The sequence below is a fragment of the Lissotriton helveticus genome, chromosome 7 (genome assembly GCF_964261635.1).
Source record: "Lissotriton helveticus chromosome 7, aLisHel1.1, whole genome shotgun sequence".
Taxonomy (NCBI): domain Eukaryota; kingdom Metazoa; phylum Chordata; class Amphibia; order Caudata; family Salamandridae; genus Lissotriton; species Lissotriton helveticus.
The window spans coordinates 545422380-545446027 of NC_136068.1; the positions used below are offsets into that span (position 1 = coordinate 545422380).

At 45.3% G+C, this 23648-nt stretch overlaps 1 protein-coding gene across 1 annotated transcript in view; it reads right to left on the bottom strand.

The window, feature by feature from the left end:
- PFAS (phosphoribosylformylglycinamidine synthase) overlaps positions 1-23648 on the bottom strand; it is a 323630-nt gene that overhangs the window by 271243 nt on the left and 28739 nt on the right. Inside the window, exon 3 of the mRNA XM_078652618.1 lies at positions 4125-4260. Within this exon, the coding sequence (XP_078508744.1) occupies positions 4125-4260 (136 nt within the window). The remainder of the gene's footprint in view (positions 1-4124; positions 4261-23648) is intronic.

The following is a 23648-nucleotide window of genomic DNA, read 5'->3' on the forward strand; positions in this document are numbered from 1 at the left end:
CGGAGCAGGTGCGGTCGTGGTGGTCGAGGCCTAACACATGAGACACCGGCGATGGGGGTCGGTAACAGACCTCAGTCGGTCGCACTTGGAACAGGGTTTAAACCCAGGCATCCCTACCGGCACCGTCGGAGTCGAAGACTCGAGTAGAGAAATGATCAAAAGATCAAAAAAAAGTTTTGTCAAAAAAGACTTAGGGGTAGAGCTTCTCCGGATCTGCGCTAGCTGGCGCGGAAAAAAGAACTGACGTCAGCGCGCGAGGGCGGCGTCTAAGTACTCTGACGACGTCATTCCGGCGCCGACGACGGACGCGGACGACGCCTGCCGGCGCGCGCAGGGGTATTGCTACGCAAAGTTTTCCGGATCCAGTCTGACGCCTGGGGATATTCTAAGGTAAGGAATCTATCACTAACGTGTCTCTTTCAGATACCTTGGTGCGCTGTAAGGCTCCGGCCCCGGGTGTTCTTCCAGTAGAATATTAGCAGTCTTTGCAGCACTCCTGCTGCCACGCCTGCTCAAGACTCTTCATGAATCCAGTCAAAATGATTCGCTGCTGCGCTCAATGAGAGGGGGCCAGATTGTCATGTTCTCGAAGCCCGGCAAAGACCCGATGAACCCCCAGCTCCTACCCTCCCCTGTCCATGCTGGGGGATGATGCGAAGGTCCTGGAGAAGGCATTGGCGCTTACAGCGGGTGTTGACCGACTGGTCCACCATGACCAATGTGGGGGGCACACAGATGAACCAGAGAAGGGTGTCCCATGTACTCCACTCAGTGGCTGGCATTAACCTGGGGACTGATGAGGGGATCGAAGGTACCGGCGGACTGCTCATTTATTGTCAGTCAGCTCTCAGAGGTTTGGTAACAAGCGGTTATGCTGGTGCTTTGTAGGGCCACATATGATAGGTTGCTGCCGCTTTAATGGTTACCTTGTTTCCGTAATGGATCTAACACAGTGGTATGATGAGGTTGTTCCACAGCTGTAGACTTATACCTCAAAGGCACCTTTATTACATTGGAGGATGAACTCGAATTTTTTCAATTACGACCCGGTCCATTCTTACAAAGTGGTAAGATCTCACGGACCACACGCGAGACCTGGGTCGACTTCCTGGCAGAACCGGAGGAGTCACAAACGCTGCAGCTACTGCTGGACATGGGCTCCTCCAGAGGCCTGATCTCCTGCATATAAAAAGCCCTGAAATTGGAGTGCAGAGTGGATGTGGCAAGAGTTCGCAACAGGTTGTTGACTGACCTACTAGAGCGGAGACGGGCTTTCACACAAGTTCAGGAGGTTGCCAGCAATGCCCAATTGAAGCTTAGCCAATTTAAAAACATTTTATTTGCACTGCACCAACCTAAATCGCCATCGACCGCAAAGATTTTACGCCACGCGATCTCCTGCTTGCCCCCGCTGTGGGATGGAGCTGGCAACGTTCCTCCATATGACTTGGGTTTGCGCGAAACTGCAGAACTACTGGGACTGGATATTACATGAGCTGCAGGAGATCACGGAGGTCCAGATAGAGACCTCAATCTGACACGAATTGCTGTGTGTGTTACAGATCCCAAAACGAGGGTCATAGATGAAACACATGTTTGCCCCGTTGACTTGGTGATGGCTAAATGGCGGCTTGCTATCCACTGAACGTGTCCCAATCCCCCCTCTCTAGACACATGGCAGGTGGACCTGCGCGAGTAAGGAGTGGCAGTTAAGGGTGGTCCGCACAGATGAGAATGCGGAGACTTGGAGCTTTGGTGTGACATGTTGGAAGGCTTGATGGCAGAGGAGCCACAGCTAGCCTCACCTATGGTGCACTCACCAGTTATGGACTCAGTGACACACTCGGTGGATATGTAGGGTGGGCCCCCAGATTCCTGGACCATGTGTCTGCCTGGGGTTTTTAGCCGATGGGAGGAGGTGGGCACCCCTTTGGGTTGGCTCTGGATATCATGGGACCCCCTTCGGTCGTAAACGCCTTGCCACTTGGAGTGCACACACTGGGTGCGGTCTGTTTTTTGTTTTTTCTTTATGTTTCACGTTTGTTACCTTGGCTGCATTTAGTTGCTTAGGTAACATAATCTAAGTTTGCAATGCATATGCGGAGACGCATATTATATATCCGATATATGTAGATTCATGTTTAACCAAAATTGACTGCTATTGCCGGCCCCAATTTCTGGATCATTGTCTTATTTGTTCCTTATCGATGGACGGCTGCACTGGATTGTACCGTTTTATTATCTAGGACACTGTCGTAGACGATATGCTATGTTGTCATACCGTGTGTTACGCAAATGCTCAATAAAAACAAGTTTTAAAAAAATCTTGTACATAAGAATATGACATTTTTATTCTCCATAATTCCAGAGCAGTAATGGTTTAGTCTCAAAGTGTCTCTTAAAACAAATCATACCCAGCTGTCAATGTGCCTAGAGAGACTGCCAATAATATTTTTTTAAGCATGTACTCTGGGTTACTTTTACCAGACTTCCCAAGTTGACTGAATCTCTTCCAACGGGCAACTGGACTGTGTAGAGATGCTTGGTTGAAGTGTAATCAGAGTATATAAGTGAAGTCATAATATCCCCTTGTGGAAAAGAGCAGGAAACAAATACCCAAAATGCCATGCATGAGCAGATGAAAGACATCAAATGGTGAGAATGTGTTTTATGTGGACGATAATATGCTAGCCATAAACCAGCTATGGCTTCCATGCACCTCTCAGGTATGACTATAGGTAGACTGTAATGGTTCTAATACATTTTCACTGTGTACGATATCTAAGAATATAAAGAAATCACAGTGTGAAGGAAGACCATGCCCACTACTTTGCTGTACAGGGCATTACTTGTTGAATCAAAACATTTTTAATGCTGGGGTAAGCTTGGACCTCTGTGTTTACACAGACTAGCACTGAGGCAGTCCTCAAGCAGCATGAACGAACCATAAAAAAAACCCTGAATCACTCACCACTCCTGCACCAATTTGGTCATAAACGGCCTATCCTAAATCTTTCTTTAATGGTATCAAGGAAAGAGATATTTTGAAACTGCAACCATAGCAAAAGGAGGCTTGCAGAGATGGAGTACTAGAACAAAACTCTACAGCACTACCACACTTAGACTATGCCTTATGAAAATCCTTGTGAATTGAACAAAAAACTCTACACACAATAGCCATCTTACCTTGCAGACAAGCTAAACATTTTGGGCCATTAATATCCAATCTAAGTACCACATCAGCACTCATAAATAAAGACCTCTTCTACATTTTACTTCTTGCCCTACACCTTTAGAACTTCCCAACAATAATTCACATTAATTTGAGCCACATATGCAATTCATCAACCCTGCCAAACTGCTACCCAAGATAAGATATGCAAATAAAAGCCAAACAGTGTAAAGCAGCCACCTAATTTTGGTAGATCCGTTTTAAGACTAACACGAAACTTACCTTCAGGTATTGTAGGGATTCTTAACAAATTCATGCACAGTTTTATAACGCAAACTCGTTGGCAAGTTGCAGGTATTAGATTGCTTTACATCGATGGTGCCCACGGCTAGAGTTCAGTAAAAAAAAAATAACAGAACGAAGAAAAAAATCTTGTCCTGATGTAGGTAGGTGAGAGTGCCTCCACCCGCTACAGCTCACATTAGGAAAGTGGCAGCAGGCATCTCTTAATAAAGTCCCTTTGTATAATGTGCTCGCAGTGAAAAGACGAAAACACATTCTATAACCACCAGGCTACCTCATGGAGTATCATCCGTTCTGAATTCAGCCAAATATTGCCATTGGAGTTACTTCCTGATAAAAAGTGGTAGTGAAGGTGGAGTTAGAAGAGTCAGAGAAAAAGGACTGGCTAACAATGTGGCATCAAATCTCCAGAAAGAGGCACGGGGAAGTGGAGAGATGCAGGTTATCAAGTCAATTTATTTACAGTTGATTTTGATGAATGAAGTACATTTGAGAACAGTCTGCTAATGATCTAGCTTGTAGGAACCTTTGTCAACTTAGAATTTCTTGGAGATCCCTTCTGTTTTCTCCAGGAGCCTTTACGAGGTTTTGTTTGCAGTATACAAGAGCAGAGTGACAGGAGAGAAAACCCCCTTACTTTAACAATTACCTGGGCCCAATCTCCACCAGAAGATCTGAAGGTTTTGGTGTGAGGAATGAGGAGCTGGAAATAGCATGAGAATCAAAAGGGCAACCAAACAACCACTGCAGGATCTCCTTCTGGTGGGAACTTGGTGGAGTATCTCCTAAAAGAGAGTGAAGGGATACGGGGAAGAGAACAGAGAGTAAGATGAGTAAATAGGAGCATGGAAAGAAAACGAGCAAACAGAAAGAGAAGTGAGAAATGAAGAAAAGGGTGATAGAAAATAGTGGTAAAGCAGGGAAGAATGGAAAACACAATTTGGAAAAAGTGCAAAGAAAGGCAGGATACAATGATTAGGGAATTAAAAAAAATCTGGAAGTCATTCATTCAGAAACTTTATTTGGTTGAAAGAAATAACAACCATAAAAGTACATAGGTAAAACACATACAAATATATAAATACGAGGAATAAAAGCGATAAAAACCCCAGTCACATTATACTGAATTCCAAATTATTTAGTACATAAAACACAACAGATTATACAATCGATCATCTCCTACAATTCAATTATGCAATAAATCAGTTGTGTTTAGGCAACAGTCAATGAGATCGATCTAAAAAAAAAAAAAGTTATACAAGTCAGATTAAAAGGATTAGAAAATACATAAATATCAATTCCTTAGCTATTACAATAAGCTTTTCTTATTTTTATGGCATTTAATATAAAAAGTGTAATACTGTAAAACGAGACAGGGTCGCCTAGTGTCACCAAGTATTTAATTGCAGCTTTATGAGATCTAATATTCTGGGCAACCAGCATGGGTATCAATTACCGTCCTAAAATTCGGATACAGTTTGTAGAACAATAACAAGTGCATTGTGCTTTGCTTGCTCTGTCAGTCAATCACAGGGACTAAAATATAGATCACTGGGGCAGGACCTCATATGGGGGAAGGCAACAAGATGATGCACAATACCACATCTCAGCCTTGTAAGCACAAATCGATGCTGCATATTGGTTAAATATACCAGGTAACTGTTGTCCCCCTCCTCCTTTTCCTAGGACCTATAAAATATTACTGATTATTTTTTCTAACTCTCGTTTGTTCATCCTAGTTTGGAAAAATATATTTTTAGTCCTGTTCTTAGATAGTGATGTAAACTGAGTAGGGTCTGACCAAATTAACAGATTAAACAATTTACCAAGGAAAGAGTTAATGTAGGCTAACCATGGTATGTTTAAGGCCATGTCCAGGGCTAAGCAGTCAAGAATAATATTTCTGGTAAAGCTGGTCTCTTCCTTGGCCCCAAGTAACATCCATAATAAGAAGGGTCGCAACAAAAGGTGGTCTTCTAAAAACTGCAAGCCAACCTCATTTTGGACTACGGAATTGGATGCACACAGTGGCAAACAGAATAGCTTGGTTTTCCTCAGTTTGTAGGGTAGAACCATTGGCATGACCCCAAAGGCCAGCCCCGTACATGGCAGTAGTCACACCCTTGGGGAAATATATATATATTCCCTAATGGGTCTGCTACCCAGTTTAGAAGCAAACTGAAAAGTCCCCTGGAAAACCCTACTCATTTTGGCTCTAGTGTTCAGTACATGTGTAGTCCATGAGTCATCGCCTACAAATAAAATACCCATATATATGTTATTATTTTTAAAAGTAGCATGATAGCAAAAAGAATTGACTGAGACTATTAGGGTATTATCAATAAAAAAAAGTTCTGACCACAGACCATGGTGAATGTTTTGTTTTATTAATTACCTTTTTTTTAGGCCATGTATTCGTCAAATGTGTTCATCAATCTCTGCAGGCTCATTGGTGTTCTGGATAGGAGTACTGCGTAATCTGCATAGAGCGCCCCTGGTATTGAGTGCCCTGCGGCCATAGGAACATCGACCTGCAGTCATTGTAAATGGCCATCCACCCCATTAATAAAAAGTGAAAACAGCAGTGGTGCCAGTAAGCAGCCCTGACCAATGCCAGGCCCTACTTTAAGATTTAAAACATACAACTGATGGATGGAATGCAGAACAATTTTCAAAACATTCACCCCCATTCAAGAGATCTGGGTTAAATCCATCATTCTTTTGCTCACCATGCCACCCCAGTTTAGACATGGCCATATGCAAATCAGTCTGGACCCTGTGCCTCATGGGAACAGACCAGCCCGAACTGCCAAGCCAGGTCCTCCCTAGACCAGAAACAGGCATCCTAGGATCTGTTTCAGGGTTTCACCCCAATCCCCCTCACTCTCTGCATGAATAGAATTTGGTGAGCATTAGCTGGTGAAAACAAATGTTTAGAACTAAGCCAATAAACCACTTTATTCTTTAGGCCTTTGTTAGAAATGGGGGTCTCTAGTTGGCAGTGGCTGGTCACAGTCCAAGTAGGGACCCTTCTTCCTAAGTCAGAGTAAGGGGGCTACACCCTATGATAACCCCTGCTCAATCCTGTGGTAACGTAGCACGAGCAGCTAGACTTATCTCAGAGGCAGTGTGTAAAGCATTTATGATCATACACAGTAACACAGTGAAAGACACTACAAAGGGACACCACACAAGTAGTTGTAAAATATAAGTATCTTTATATATAGACTTAACACAAGACCAATAACGGTAAAAAGCCACAATACTGAAAAATGGGGGTACTCTTGAAAAGCTGGAAAAAGAGTTCAAAGTGTTCAAATAGGAGTTCAGTTCAAAGCAGGTGTCTCTGCGACCCTTTTACTTACAAAGTACCTGGATTTCATAGCAAAACAAGCAAAATATCGCAAACGAGCTGTAGCGATGATTTTCCCCACGCTAGGCCGGCGATGCGTTGAATCTTTGCCGCAAGGGAGGAGGATGCGCCGATCTGCGGGTGTGTGCGGGACAAAGTGACAGACTTCTTCATGCTAGGCCAGCGATGCGTTGAATCCTTGCCACAAGGGAGGATGATGTGCTGATCCTGTTGCATGTGCGAAATTGTTGCGATGAAAGAAAATGGTGCCCCGCGAGGGAGCGACAATCCGTGTGCGATGCGAGGAAAATGGCGGACGCACGGCACCCGCTCTGCGATGTCGTGATGCGATTATCTAGATGCGATGATCCGGGGGTAGCAAGCCTTCGAAAAGCCCGCAAACATGCGATGCGATGATCTCTGGGGTTGGAGAGCACTTTGTGGCCCGCAAGCGTGCGATGATCTTTGGTTTGCAAGCGTGGTGATTTTTCTTACGCTCTTCAGCTGTGGCGGCTCGCAAACGGGCGTTAGTGACGATTTCAGCACTCTCTTCTCTGTAGTAGACCTAGAGGCCCTGGAACTCACAGGGGCCTCACCTGCAGATAGAAATCCTCGCTGGGAGGAATCAGGAGGCTGGTGGGGGAGTCAGATGTGCCTGTGACTCCAGCAGGAGGCTAGCTCTCTTCTAGATCTTGGGTGATTGCTTAGCAAAATAAAAGTCTCTCAAAAGTCCTTTTCCCTCTTCTTTCAAGTCCAAGGGGAACTACTGCAGGCCAATCCAAGAAACAGCACATAAGCACAAGGACAGTCCTCTCCTGCAGATTCCTTCAGTAATACGGACAGAGGATCTTCTTGACATCCAGGAGCAATACAAAAATCAGGGGTTTGGGCACAGATATTTATACTCCAAAAGTCTTTGTTCTCAAAAGTCTCTAGTCACTGAACCCAGCCAGAACCAGTTCTGCTCAGGCCTGGAGCACTTTGTTTACCAGTCTGCATCCTTCCTTTCAGAAAGAGAGGGTCTGCCATCAGACGCACAGTAGGAGGTGGAGCCAGCATTCACCTTGCCAGGCACAGTCCTATTCAGGTCAAGGAGCTACCCCTCCCCAGTACTCAATGCAGATCTCTCTATTCAACCCAGGTCTGACTCAGCATGCCTTGCCCCTCTAAACCCAGACAGCGAATACACATAGCAGCAGAGCACACTGAAAGGCTTAGGCAAGAAAATACCTACTTTCTAAAAGTGGTATTTTCAAACACAATGTTAAAACCAACTTCACTAAAAGATGTTTTTATCATTCTGAGTTCAGGCATACTAAACTCTAATTTCTACCATGTTCCCGGAGTCAGATAGGACTATGAGATGTAATAGCCAGTCTGCCCATTCTAGCCTATGGAGAACAGGTAGCCTTGCAGCAGTGAAAAACAAAATGGAGGGTGATTCACAACCAGGACATGCTACACATATCAAGCCATGTCCTACCTTACACACACAATGCACCTACCATAGGGGTGACTGACATGATGCTAAGGGAAGGTTAAGGGGCTGGGAAGTGTGGCCACTTCACAACCAAGATGGCAGTCCTGGACTGCAAGCAGACGCTGCAGTGGCAGGTCTGAGGAACACTGTACAAGCTGCTTCTGTGGGTGGCGCAAACCAGCGTTGCAGGCCCAACAGCAGCATTTGGGTTATCAGCCCTGGGCACACACAGGCAACACTAATAGGGACTAACAGGTAAACCAAATAAGCCAATCAGGGATATACCAATTCACAGTCCTCTTTACACAGGGAGCATTTGCGCTATGGCACTGAATGGCAGTGGCACAGCGCCCAGAGCATCTAATACCAGCAAAAACAGAGGAGACAACAGCGAAAAATGGAAGGGAGACCCACACCAATGGTGCCAGGTCTAACAGCCTTCTACTGTCTCTCTATCACCAGGTTTCAAAGGGGAGACATCAGCCGGAACTGCCACATAAGGGCAACATGCTGGAGGGAGGGTAATGGTGACTCGCTCCTGAGGATGATCATGATTACTGGATGTAATTTTATCTATTTGGGAAACATGATTTGGGGTTACATTAGATGTCTGGATGGGGATCGTGCTAGTGGGCCCGGTTGGTTGATTGGTTCTAAGATTCAACAGGATCTGACTAGAAGCTGAACTTGTAGCAGGTTGGTCAACTGGAAGTCATACAAACCGTATTTTGTCTGAAACCCCCAATCATGTATGCATTAAAAAAGAGAGGAGGCAAACCTCAACTAGACAATATGAAAACAATACTTCTCATCTCCAAGTGAAGTTTGGTTCCTCTATAACATACTACCCTCAATAGGGAATTACATGCTTTTACAAATCAAAGGTCATGTCCTACAGATGAAGAATGCGGTCTTTGCAGTGTATAAATGTTGAAGTATGTTGCGCATGTTCATGTTTAAATGTGCTCTGAAAACTTGAATACTCACAATGCTTTTCAATTGTGTCAGGTTGTAAAACCAAAGTCTGTTAATTGCAGGTCACAGTGACATTCTCCCTCGATCTTGTCCATTATTTATTAAAATGTATGTTGTGACCCCCGAGGCTCTAAATCATCTAACCAACTGGAGTGATACTATGTTTTGTATTTGCCTGAACATAATCCGAGACATAAATGACAGGTGGTACACCCAAAATATACATTGTCCCGTAGTAGAGGACTACTGTCCCCTCACCAGGTGAGGGAGTGACAAATGGTGGAAGTGAATTTCTTCCTAACTTAGTATGACCGTAAACATGAGGATTAGGGGCCCTATATTTTGTGCTAAAAACAATACGAGTAAGCTACACTTTACACATTCTGTACTCTTAAAGATGTCTTTTTCACAAGGTTTGACACTGTGGAGGGTTTAAGCATATACCTCAACAAAAGGAGGGGTGGAGGAGAGAGCACTGGGAAACCTTACCATCTCCAAGACGCGATAATTAATCAACTAAGATAATGTCCACCTCTGTTAAATGAACGTTTTTAGTTCCAAAACTCATTGGCTTTTACACTGCATGAATTAGAAGTCATGCGGATGGTAACTAGATTTGTTAAATGTAACAAAACAATGTAGTATTGGTAATTGAAAATGCAGCGCAGGACTTTGAAGACCACTGCCCAGAATAGGGAACCAGTCTTCTAAGGACAACTCTATGGGGGGAGGACTGCAGGCTAGATAAGATCTTAAGATCCCTGAGTATGGACTGCAAAAGCAAGTATTAAATCAAGACTGTATGACACTCACAGTCATACCACCATAGGCTCGGGCACACAGGGGTCAACAAAGAATCTGAACTAGCCTACAGAATAGCTTATTATCCAAAGTATACCACTACGGTAATATTGATGTTTTGAACTGGGGCAACACAACTCTGCTACCGCAAGCCTATCCTACACTTGCCCTAAATAGGATTGAAAGCACAGAATTTAGGACTCTAAGAAAGGGCGAGGGCACTTCAATGATACAAACATAGTGACATGGGTGGCCCCATAATTAACTGGTTTTATCTATGGATGGAAAGATATTTAGTGGCTGGTTGATGAAAACTATGCCAGATTGCTACCTAAACCTCCTGTAACCGACAGTCAAAATGACAGTGGGGCTCAAAGGAATTGACTCAACAAGCATCATAGATCATCACCTAATGCCAAGGAAGATGTCCAGCTAAGGTAAGAAGGAACTAGAGCTTAACACTAAAGTTAGAGTAGCTTTGGAGTTAGGCAAAATCAAAAAATCATCAGGAAGTACAGCATGGGCACCACACTGCTCAAAGAGTTTGGATATTGACTGCTTCAGATATCTTTTTAAGTGATAAACGAGTGCCAAGCCCAAGGGTGAAGTCAAATATCCAGTGACAGAGTGATGGTTTAGTACACCCACCCAAGGAAACATGCCATAGCTTGCAATTGGAATGCATTGGCCGCTATCAAACTTTAAAAGCTGAAGATGTGGTTGTTTTCATTCTAAAATAAAATATTCTATGATACCAGGAAATCTGGAATCACAAGGATGTTGCATTAACAACTTTTCAGAAACGTATGCCCTCGTCAAAAGGTTAGGGACCAGAGGGTAAGCACTGGGTGGTCTGGCAACCATGCTACTTTACACTACTATTGAAGGGTCTCCAGCCTACACCTTTTTTTATCTTTATTTTTGTCATTTTCAAGATATAAAACAGTCAATACATCATATAGTCTCATCACATGTCAGGTACAGCTGTGATAGACATCAAGCATCTTGTCAGGGTCTAGGATTATAGGCATAAATCAGATAGACATACTCCCCTAGCAGTCTGTCATAGTAATACATCAGAATATATAGTTCTATTTGCGCACACATCATAAATACAGAGCAGTATAGCATATAAAGGGACATCGAAGGTGTTGTAAACGAAGTTGTTAACATTTCTCCTCTTTAAGACCTCGCTAGTTCGGATATGTCTGCTCAGCATGTTTATATCGAGGGGCAGTGTGGTCCCATACCTTCTCCCATACCTACTCATCTGGGGTTTCTCTTCCTGTCGGTGTCCCCTGTTGCAATATATAAGCCTGTAAGGGCCCCCAGATATCCTTAGGTCTGGACGCAAGCGGCTGAGTTTCTGCATAAATATTCCCCTGGTCCTGACAATATAGCATATCCTTCAACCATTCCTTGAACTTTGGGGCCCTTCCTCTCCCCCATCTACAGGCAAGTCGTCTTTTAGCTAGTAATAAAGCAACATCCGGGAATTTCCTGTAAATCCTAGGTATCTGCGCAGTGTAGCCCAACAACAGGGTCAGGGGGTCTTTGGTAAGGTTAGTGTCTAACATTAATGCCAGTGCATTATGAACCTGTTCCCAATATTGTTCTACTTGAGGGCATTCCCAAGATAGTTGGAAGAAGTCCGCTCCAGGTCGCTTGCATCGCTCACAACAGTCATTGTCTGCCAGATTAAACCTATATTTGCGTGCTGGGGTGTAGTATATCCTATGCAGGAACTTATAGTGTATAATTTTAAAGCGGCAACTGGATATTATGTTCCCCGTGATATCACAGCAGTAGTCCCATTGGTCATCAGTGACCTCCCTCTCTAGATCTTCACTCCAATGCCTTCTGGACGATCCTGATCTCTCTGTTGTATGCGCCCGCATGCTGCTATAAATGTGTGAAACAAAATGCGCCCCATTAACGCTACTTGGTACAGTGTGCAGTGGCCCCACACTTTCCGGTTCCTTGGGGTATTCAGGTAGCAACCCCTTCATGCTCTCCCGCAGCCTAATGTAGTAGAAAACCTCCAATGGAGTAGGACTGGTATTCCCAAAAAATAAGTCCTTTGAGAGAAATTCGCCATTCATACATAGTTTGAAATCCAGTTTCGTGTAACAATTCCACCCAGGGATAAGTAAGGGCCATACGTGGCACATATAGGAATGCGACACCCAGAGTTCGTAAGATTCTCTGCCATGCATCTACTGTAGCGGTCACTGTGTTTAAAGGAATGTCTAATGCATCGATTGGGGCATAGACAACCCCATTCAGGGGTATAGGTCTAGCAATCCAGTCTTGGGCAGCAATTGGGGCATACATGGGATTGGCTTTATCCAGTGGTATAGATAGTGAGCTTGCGCACTAAGGTAATATGCTTCAAAATCCGGTATGTCAAAGCCGCCCTGGTTACATGGTTGCGCCATAACGGCACATTTTAAGCGCGGCTGCCGGCCACCCCACACCAATCTGATCAATTCTGTTCTCAGCGTTTTAAAGAAGTGAGCCCCTGGGTAGTACGGAATGTTGAGGAAATAGTATAGAAAGTGGGGCAAAATGACCATTTTTATGAGTGACACTCTGCCAGCCATCGACAGTGGAAGAGCTAACCATCTTGCAACAGTGTCTCTCAATTTCATAATGGCCCTACCATAATTGAGCCGCAGCATCTCTTCCCTATCTCTGGAAATTTGTATGCCTAAATATCTCAGGTCAGTTCGACACCATTCCAATGGGAAGTCTAAGGGAAAGTCTTGCACGGCAGGAGTTAGAGGATAGAACTGCGATTTACCCCAGTTGATCGCGACTCCTGACAGTCCGCCAAAGATTACAAATTCTCGCAATAGGGCATTTAATTTATTCTGAGGGTCAGTTACATATATAACGTGACATCATCAGCATAAAGCGATATTGATATTTAGCGCTGTAGACAGCGAAAAGCGCTGTCCCGATGTAACTGTCGTATTCGACATGCCAGGGGCTCTATCGCAATGGCGAAGAGAAGCGGGGACAACGGGCATCCCTGCCGTGTACCTCTTATTATGGTTAGCGGGTCAGACAGGTGCCCATTTATTAACATTTTCGCTGTGGGTTCTGTGTATAACAGTTGCACCCAGTCAAGGAATACCTGCGGAAACCCCATCTTCCGCAACACAGTAAAAAGGTATCGCCACTCCACAGAGTCAAACGCCTTTGAGGCATCTAAGAAAACCGCAGCAAGGGGAAACTGGGGAGCCACTGTTTGTATGAGCGAAAATAGTGTGCGCAGATTGCGCTTTGTCGCTCTGGTTGGGACAAAACCAGATTGGTCCGGGAGGATTAACTTTGTTATTAAAAGGGAGAGCTGCGTAGCAAGCACTTTAGCCAATATTTTCGCATCACAATTTATAAGTGACAACGGTCTATAGGAGTCACAACTCCTATAGTCCTTTCCTGGCTTCAAGAGGGACGTAATTACCACTTCGCGCATTGATCTGGGCAATATTCCCACCTCTAAAGAGTCCTCGAATACTTCCTTAAGTACCGGTGCCATAATATTTATATAACACTTTTTTTTTATTCCGCCGGTATACCTTCTAGTCCCGGGGTCTTCCCATTGCTAAGCGACATGATGGCATCCCTAATTTCGTCCACTTCCAGAGGAGCACTCAGAAATTTCCTATGTATGTCACTGAGCCAGCATAATGCCACGTCTCCCAGGAACCCGTCCAAATCTACCTGCCCCGTGGATTGTGTGGTGTGGAGATGTTCATAGTGTGCTTTGAGCTCATCAACAATTCTGCCATTGTCCCTACAGGTCTTTCCATCACCAGTTTCAATTTCCATAATAGCAGAAGTAATACGCAAGGCACGAGGCACTAACACTAACGCCCTTCCAGGCCTCTCGTCTTCGCCGTATCTGCGGGCAACCCAACACTTGCTTCGGAATTTGGTTTCAAGTAGCGCCTCCTCCTCATACTCCGTTAACTTGGCCCTGAATCGCTTTTGTGCCTCTCCCCAATCTGTGCCCAGCATTTGGCACTCTAGCTCCTTCATCTCATCCTCCAACTTGTGGAGTGTGCACTGTATATCACGCAGTACCCCGAAACTTTTTGCCATGCACCATCCCCTCACTGTGACCTTGAAGGCCTCCCACACTGTCGCCACATCATCAACCGTATCTTTGTTTCTAGGAAAAAAGTCTGTTATGTCAGCTTCAAGTTCTGTCTGCAATACAGGGTCCAGAAGGGCAGTAGGTTGCAGGCGCCAAGCACTTCTAGGATGATTATAACCGGGCACCACCAGTTTAATCAACACAGGACAATTATCTGAATGGGTTCAAGTTAAATGCGTAGCCACAGTTATGCCCGGAGCCATTTCTTTGGACACAAAGCAGTAATCCAGTCGTGCCCATGTGCCCGTGTAAGAAGTGAAATGTGTGCCCTCCCGCCTTGTAGGGTGCAAGTGCCTCCGGCCATCTATCAACTCTCCCTCCTCCAGGATCCCCTTCAGGGCTTCTCTCATCTTAGGGTGATAATGCGCTTGACCATCCGCTCTGTCTACCACTGGTGCCACCACTACATTGAAGTCACCACCCCATATAAGTTTCCCGGACCCAATATCTAGTATCTTCCCCCAGAGTAACGTGAAGAATTCTGGTGTGTCCGTATTCGGTGCGTAGCAATCAACTATGGTGACTGTATTTGTTGCGTAGCAATTAACTATGGTGACTGAACTAGCACCCAATCTCCCCCGTATCATCACGTAGCGTCCAGCATTGTCAACCAGCTGCCCCAATTGTGTGAAAGGGACAGTTCGCCGCACCAGGATGGCTGTTCCTCTAGCATAGGAGGAGTAGTTGGAAAACACCCTGAGTCATGCCCATCTGTTGGCAAAAGAGGGCTTTGTGTGTGGTGATATGTGCGTGTCTTGTAGCATTACCACGTCAGCTTTATGCCCGTCTATATATGCAAGCACCGGTCTTCATTTTCTAGCATCCCTAATCCCTCTGATGTTCCAAGAAAGTATAGTGCAAGTTGGTGTTGAGCGGTCACCCATCAGGAAGAAAATGTAACCATATAGTTCTTGTCATCCGTATCCACAAGGTTACCCTTCCTGTCTATAAAGCACCTGACATGACATCACGTATCCTAACTACATCCTGGTGTGTATCATACAGTTCCTTCCGCGTTCTCCTCCTACAGTTGCTCCCCAATCGAGCCACCCTCCCCGCCCCTTCCCTACCCAGTGAAGCAGCCTGTTTGAAGTAATCATCATCCCTAGCCCCCTCCCAGTGAAGCATCCCAATCATGCCAGTCACATTCCTCCCCTCCCTCCTCCCTTCCCCATACCCATGGGGTCGCACTCCAGATGGTGCAGGTGAACCTCGCCATATTCCCAGGTACCAGCTATGTGAAGCAGGTCCTCGGTAAGCAAGGGTGTCCGGTGTTAAGTAATCATGCATAATACGTTCAAAACTTGCCGTACATCATTTGATAACATTGAGAATGAGTGATAATCAAACATGTCAACCCAGGTGTCACACATATACATTACAGTTTTTGAGCTGTAGTCCCGCCTCGTGCCTTAGGTCGATTCAAAGTTCTATACGTGTGTCGGCGTCCATCCATTTCTCCCAGTTGTCAGCAGCTCACTCCACATCCGATAGGGGTCCTTGAGTAGAGTCAGTTTTTGCCGTGGAGGTGGTCTTTTGTTTTTTCAGTTCCTTGAGGGATTTTTCCACCGAGTGCGGCGTGGTGTGGATACTCTGTTTACACTGATGGGTAATGCGCAGCCGTGCCGGGTACAAAAGAGCATAGTCTATTTGTTTCTGTCTCAGTTTCTGTTTCACTCCATTACATTTTTTGCGTTCTTCCTGCACGCAAGCCGTGAAATCCGGGAAAATTGTGAATTGCACCCCTAAGTAATGAAGTGGTCTCTTGTCCCTCGCCACCTTCAACACCACATCACGATCTCGATAGTTCAACAATCTAGCAATTATGGGGCGAGGCGTCGCTCCGGGGCGCGGTCGGGGCCCCAGCGATCTGTGAGCTCTTTCCACTATGAATTGGGGCGATAGGGCACCTTCGTCTGTAATCGCCATAAGGATCTTCTCTACATACTCTTCAAGGCCACCCGTGTTGGTACTTTCGGGTATTCCTAAGATGCGCACGTTATTGCGCCGGCTTCTGGCTTCAATGTCCTCGTTCTTAGCGTCTATTATTTGCATTAATTTGTCCATTTGGGTCACCGCCGTTTTGAGCTGCTCAGTAACATCTTCAGTGTCCGATATCCGTTGTTCCGCCTCCCGGAGTCTACTGTCATGGTCTTCCAATTTTGACATGCCATCTATCCAAGTCGTTAGCGTATCCACTTTCGACGCTATGTTAGCAAACCCTTGGCGCCTTTCCACAAGTATTGTTTGCCGCTCCTTACCAGCCTCTGTGGGCGTCCCAGACTGCAAATCCTCACCATCCGTCTCCTCCACGGGAGGTGTTTTTCTTGGGGGCCCGTTTTGCCTCAAATGTGAGTCTTGATTGCCTAGAGTCCAGACGTCCCATAGTTTCTATGTGGCTGTGCTATTAGATGTTGGGGGAACACCTCTGTAGGATGTCGCTCCAGAGGGTATGTTTCTTCTCCGCCTATGGCAATCCTCAGTGAATCTGGCACTTTCTCAATGTAGTCAATAGGAGGAGGTTATCAGTTACAGTCACATGCAGCATCAGAGCGAAACGTTATGCAGGCCGTCTTTACCTGTACTGTGAGCCCTCGGTCTTAGGCACTCTGGCACCTTTTCTCTTGTCGGGCTGGAATCAGGGACCAGATATTGGCAAGCGGGTTTTAGTTTCAATGCGGTGACTGGGGGATTCAGTCCGCAAACGGTTCGCGCTATACGCTATACCGTATAAGTGGGACCTGTTTGAGCGACTTCAGGCTCAGCACGCTCCACGCCTTCACCCTTGTGCGCAGTATATCATTGTTCCAATGCGCAGATAGCACTTTGTGAAGACCCTCTGTCACACCACTCACTTGGTATATGCGGCGCGAGTGTCAGTAGTGTCCCACCGTTCTGCCCTTGTCGCCTCACTATGCTCCGTATGCAGGTAGCAGCCTGTGTAGCCCAGACAGGCCTTACGATATTCGGGCCTTGATTCTGCAGGATCCGCTTATGTCTATTCGTATCACCGCATTAGACAGTTTCAGTCCCCCGTAGCACCATTTGAATCAGGCACTACCTCCGATGCCACTCCACCAGCGCCCCGCTTCACCGCTACTCACTTCTCACGTCAAGTTGGCCGGTGTGCAGTATTCCTAGGCCCCGGCAGTCCGCACGCAAAATCCTAAGATGGCCGCCGCCTTGCCTCCCTCGTCTCCGTCACCCCCGCCACTTGTAGCGTCTGCCATTCAATTCATGCCTCCGGTTGATAACCAACATTCACCGCATTTGTGCCTCAGCTCTCGCTCGTTTCCGACACTCACCGCCGTGTCAGGAACTCTGGAATTGAGGTTGTGGTCTCCTTGGCCTAGGCATCTCGTGGGTGCCGCGGTGCTCGCGTAGCTTCCGTGCCCAACGCCAGCCAGTTCCACAGTCCGGCCCGCTGCAGCAGATCACATCGCAATTTGGACCTCCAGCTCCGATTTCTTTCCCGTAACCTGGTACTATGCAGTAGCGCCTCAGTTCCGACGCATTACCACACCATTTGCCACGGCTTCAGAGTCCATATATTCAGGATAAATGCTTAATAGGCTACCGGACTGCGGGAGCCTCGCCAAACGCCGGCCATTCCGCAGCTGCGCCTCCTAGCGCCATAGAGAAGCCTTTTTTAGCAGTCTCCAGCCTACATCTTTAATCTATTACCTGTTTTGGTTACAGGCAATAAATGTTCATACTTTAATTTTTAGCTATTTGGCGAAGACTGGCAATATAACAGTGTTCTACAGTTTCAAAATCAAGATTGAGTAGTACGTTTTGGTCAATTGTAAAAAGAGTGTTACGATCAAGCAGCACCAATTCGGACACCGTTGTCCAGGGTTAGCCGAAGAGGAATCAATTCCAACCAAGTTTGTGGCTATCCATATGGGGAAAACGTTGATACAATTTATCTAAATGGGAGTCATTTTCCCAGTCAGTAGGCATCCTGAAACTCTTTCAAATTGAATACATATGTAATGTGGCGTTTGAGCCTGTATAAACTTCAGAGATGTGCATACCTGATGCAACAAGTATACTGGCTGGCAAAAGGCCCAACCAGTCAAGAACCTAGCTTGTCCTTATACTTTCATGAGGACTACTAGAAATAACCATCAGCTCTCACAAATTCATTCCAAGGGTCACCTTTCCCATAACACCGCATACCTCTGGATCTATTGGTCTCAGTCAAGATTCTCCTTTGGCAAGGGAACACAGAGCAATCACTGGTTGCACCAACCCCAACTGGGAAATGATCAGTTCAGTATTCTGTGTGATTGCGGCTTATATTTATGGTGATATATCCAGAAACACAGGGGGTAGAAAGATGGTTTAAACCCTTAGAATAAGGCAGACTTCCTCGGGCCAGTGGAACTGTACCTGGCATCCCAAGTGTGTAGGCTGACTGTCCGATACAACCCCTGTAGCTGAAGAAAAGTAAATAGAGCACCCTACAGACACAGGATAGCATGGTAAGCACCAGTCTCCTCCTTTAAGTGTACAGGTAATGCACTAGCTCCACACACAAATGCTCTTCCCACTTCCTTGGGCACAGCTCGGAATAGGAGAACTTCTGGCTACTGACAGTCACAGTTCAAATCCTTCTGAAAAAGGCATGTAATCTCTCTCCCCTCAGCAAGGCAACTGCACACTTTAAGACTCTTGGGCCCAATCTGAAGGTCACAAATCATAAGGTAATATTAGTAACGTCTTCCCAATGAAACATGATCTATCACGCAGATATCAACTTAAAAAAATATTTTGGAAATTCAACCATTTTTGTCCAAACATCAGCTAATAAGCTGTGAAAATACACACATTTTCATCTTGGAAACACACTTCAGTTTTAGTATCACTATATTAGTTCAGCCGGGCATAAGCGTCTAATTTAGTAGTCTTGGCTGCATACAGGAGAGCTACTTGCACTACTAGTAGCTCACGAGCTACTTGTTTGAGAAGCCTGGTGTAATCTATTAGGTGTTTTTTGGGGAGGAATACAAGGTTTAAAATAAAAAATACATGCTGCAAGGTGGTAACACAGCTCTGACTTTTTTTATACCTGTAAAATGTACCCACATACTCAAGGCTTTAAAACAAAAGCAGCATCATAAGGGGATCCCAGGAGCACCGGAGTGCAGAGCATCAAGCACAGAGGGGAGCACCAGGCCCAGGTTGTGAGTAGCAAGCAATGCTGAAAGGAGAACAACAGGCAACCATTATCCCATGTGGCCAGGAGCTGCAGCTTTCCATGGGCTGAGCTTGAGACAGGTAGAGGTCGCTGTAGAAATTACTTCCTATGCATTCATTCGCTGTTTTAGCAATTGCTGCTAATGTCAGAGGAAAGTCATTTGAGGTGTATGTACCGATTTGCTTTATCCCTACACTGTTTACTAAGGGACCCTTCAAATAATAGTGTGCAGTCTTTTGCGGCAGTGGCTTATTGGCAACGTTGGTTCTCCCGACTGACTCAAACTCAATAACTCAAACAATCTACTATGTATTGGCTTAAAACATTTTTAAACACTGGAGTTCTGTTACAGAAGCGGCTGGGGTGCTTGTGCCCCCAGTAGGTGGTGGGCCAACATCCTACAAGAATCAGTCTGGTTGTTTATACGCAGGCTCTCAAGCCTGGGAAGCCCCGCTGATGGACAGAAGAATATGCTGAACTGAGCATGTAGCATAGTTGTGTGGTTGGGATGTTGTATTTTCCTGGAAGATCAACCCCACCCTCACTGAAAGCAGAAAAGGGGGGGGGGGTGAAGTGTAGTAGCATAACACCAATACTTAATATCTGACCTTGATAATGGAGCTCATTCCGACCTACTACTATTCAGGAAACAGCAAAAATCTGGGCTCTTCGTGCTCTCCCTCACATTAGGTCTGCTACAGGACTTGACGGTCTGTCGCTAGCACCAAGAAGTCTTCAGGCATTTACGCGCTCTACAAATCGTTTACTTACTATTTCTGTTTGCAGCCCATAGGCAAGGCTGTGGTACCGAAACATTGGGGGTGGGTCACTAAAATCCACGAGCCCCTCAGCATGGCAAAGGAATATATATGATCAGTCACCTTCTGGCCCAATTGAAGAACAGGGTGGGTCTTAACACCCTCCCTCTACTCTCTCCCATGGCCAGTCCAAAGGCATGGTGGGTGAACTGCCTTTTCTGTTTTTGATATCGTTCTGGCCTATCAAACAAGTTGGAGAGAGATTTGCCCAAGTGGACAGGCCCAAAGCATGCTCACTTATGGACAAGGCAGCATAGGAACTTTCATCCACTTTCATTGTGGGATTCTTGCCAAAACTACCACTTTTAGGCAAAGAGTGATATTTATTTACATCAATCATGACAGTATTCAAGATCATTACTGATATATAGACAACATGTACATGCTCAATGGCACATCTCCTATAATTCAAAAAAGCTAAAGAAAAAGAGAAGAACACTAAATGAAAATGTAAAAATGTTTCGCTGAAACAAAGCATGCAACCCGGTTCACCAAGGCAGTGGTACATATACTAACAAAAGAATAACTCTTTCATTTCTGGATTGTATTTTTTTTTAATTAAAAGCTCTAACTACTAAACCATTTTACAGAAACCACAATAAAAACGTATTCCTGTCCTCGTTGACTCTTCATGCTAACACTGAAGTAACTCTGTCATCAGAGAGCCACCCTGAAAAAAGATTTTCTTAATACCATTTGAGCTCCCATTTATTGTTGGCTATGATACCATAGCTCATCTTCTCTAAGCATTGTTCACAATCTCATACACTTATCACAGATGATTCCATAACGGACCTCATTCATACCACATAAAACACTGACTCCATTATATCACTATGAAGCTCAACTTTTGGGTGAACTGAGCAGGTTCTGTGTGAGAAAGGAATGGTATATAACAAGAGGGAGAAGGGGTCCAAGAGGGCTATGAAAACAGCCTCTAGCCGTCGACCTTACGCTGCAGTTAGGCCCTGGACTAGTCACCGTACTCATAAGGAACAATGAACATGGCCTTAAGCTATGCCCAGTGGCCACTGGGTGAATGTCTCAGCCTCATGCCAGGCCATAATCTTAAGACCACTATCTCAAGAGCCCAATGGGCACACCCTTTGGTCAAACTGAGTAGGCTCTTGGTGAAGGCCTGTGCTTAGCACTCTCAATAGGGGCATGCTGACAATACCCTACAGACTGTGTCCTCCCTCAGGCCATAAGGCAAGGCTTTAAACCCCAGTCATTGCCCCTTACCGTGATCTGGTTGCTGGCTTGATCATTGGCAAAGTCCAAAGTTCAGCACCCACTCCCATACTTCACACCCTACTCTCTGTCGTTATGTTGGCCCTACCGCCCCAAACAGTGGTGTCATCAATAGTCACAGGTGAGGTAATCAGTGATGTCTTCATGTGTGAAATAATGAGTAGTACATTAGTGGGAGGCAGAGTTATAGGTACTTTCCTCACAAGATCTAGTTTTTGGGGGGGTTTTGTAACACAAGTGCATAAGAGGGCCTCGCAATCAGCTACATCTCAGAGCACGGGGAGGAATACTATTCAGAAAATACTAAATCATATTGGCCATAACAAGCAACTACCGATATGAGTAGGGGAGGACAGGTTTGGGGTAGTGGGGGGCACATTTTGGAAGGCTTCATCCAAAAATCATTAGAAAAAGCTGTTAAAAATAAAACTCAAGAAAGAAACATACTGCACAGCCAATGCAAGAATGTGATAATCGTTTCCATGATAGACTTGAGTGGCCTGGACAATGCTTCACAATGCCTCCAAAGCGTTGCAGGCCACAATGCCCACTTTAAACATATTTTCTGTCTAATGACAAGGCAATGCTGTCAGGGCGAGTGATGGTGATATGCTTTAAGCAAGAGACTTAACCAAACAGATGCATTACACACAAGGTGGCGTTTAAACACTGCTCAAGGACAAAGTTACTCATAAAGGGTGTGCATCTTATTGCATCGAGATGTAGGTGTTGAATACAGATTTAAGTACCACAAACAACAGCAGTGGGAGCTATTCTGTAAGGTAGCCACAGTAGCTATCAGCTATCAGACAGCGTGGAGTGATTCTCATCAAGCACTGCATCTTGGCAGCACACCATGACCCAGTAAGAGACATGGGGCCATTTATCAGAAATCTGTCTGCCACACACAGTATGATCATATGATAAAGTCATCATCCTGGGGAAGCTGCAAATGTATAATAAGGGAAGGAAGGCTGGTTGCTGAATGTAAAACTTGGTCAGTTCCCACTGAGAGTTAAGAATAGACTAGAGCAGGTGCAGCGTTCCACTAGGGAGATATACACTAAGTGCACATGATAAGTCTAGAATAGACTGACAATGCTGATGGCCATCTTGGCAATGGCTCACCACATGTACCTCCGATTCGTCAGCCGAAACTCCCAGTCACATCAGAGTATTGTGTATGTCAAAGTATCATGAAGAGCAATTTAAGATTGTTGGGAGACTCGTTCTCTGTGTTCCAGTTCTTGACATATCATTAGGGTTACCACTAAGGAATTCTGCATAATACCTTGATAGACTCACTCACTAATCGTGGCTTACGGGGCTCAATGAAAGAGCTGTGTCCTATATTACAGAGGGCGCCCTCTGAACGGGTGCTGCTCACGTTCATCATCACTAACCCTGATAAAACTCACTCGATCTCCAGGATCTATAACTAAATCAAAGTACTTTGAACCATGGTGACCTCATCATGAAGGCTAAAGGCGAAGTCACAAGCTCAGGTAAGGGAGAGCTGGCCTTTCTTTACAGGAGGAGCTCAACTATGGTCTGTTTAGGTCCTACCATAGGGATAACACGTGTATTAAATAAGGAGGTTTGGGCATGGCAAAAGGTTTATTTTGCCAAGTCGGATTGGCAGTTTAAAACTGTACACAACTGCAATAGAAGGGCTGAACTGTTTTATAGGGCTTGTTAAGTGGGAAGGTACATAGAGTGCTTCAGGTCAACTAGTAGTATTTACTTTACAGGCTTTAGGTACGTGTTCTACAACTTTACTAGGGACTCGTAAGTAAATGAAATGTGCCATCCAGGTTTAGGCCTATGTTACCATGCTTTAAGGAGCGAGCACAAGCAGTTTAGCACTGGTTAGCAGTGGTTAAGTGCACACAGCCCTAAAGCCAACAAAACTGAATTTCAGCAAGAGATGTGAGTAGGTAACATGTTTGGGGGAAGACTTCCTAAACTAATCCAGCTAAAACTCATACACAGAGCAAATTACACCCCATGAAGCCTGCAATGCTATGGCCTCCTAGATAACCCGAACTGCTCGAGATGTAATACACACAAATGCTGACCTAAGCCATATGATGAGGTTTAACTACTGGACACCGATATGGGACACAAT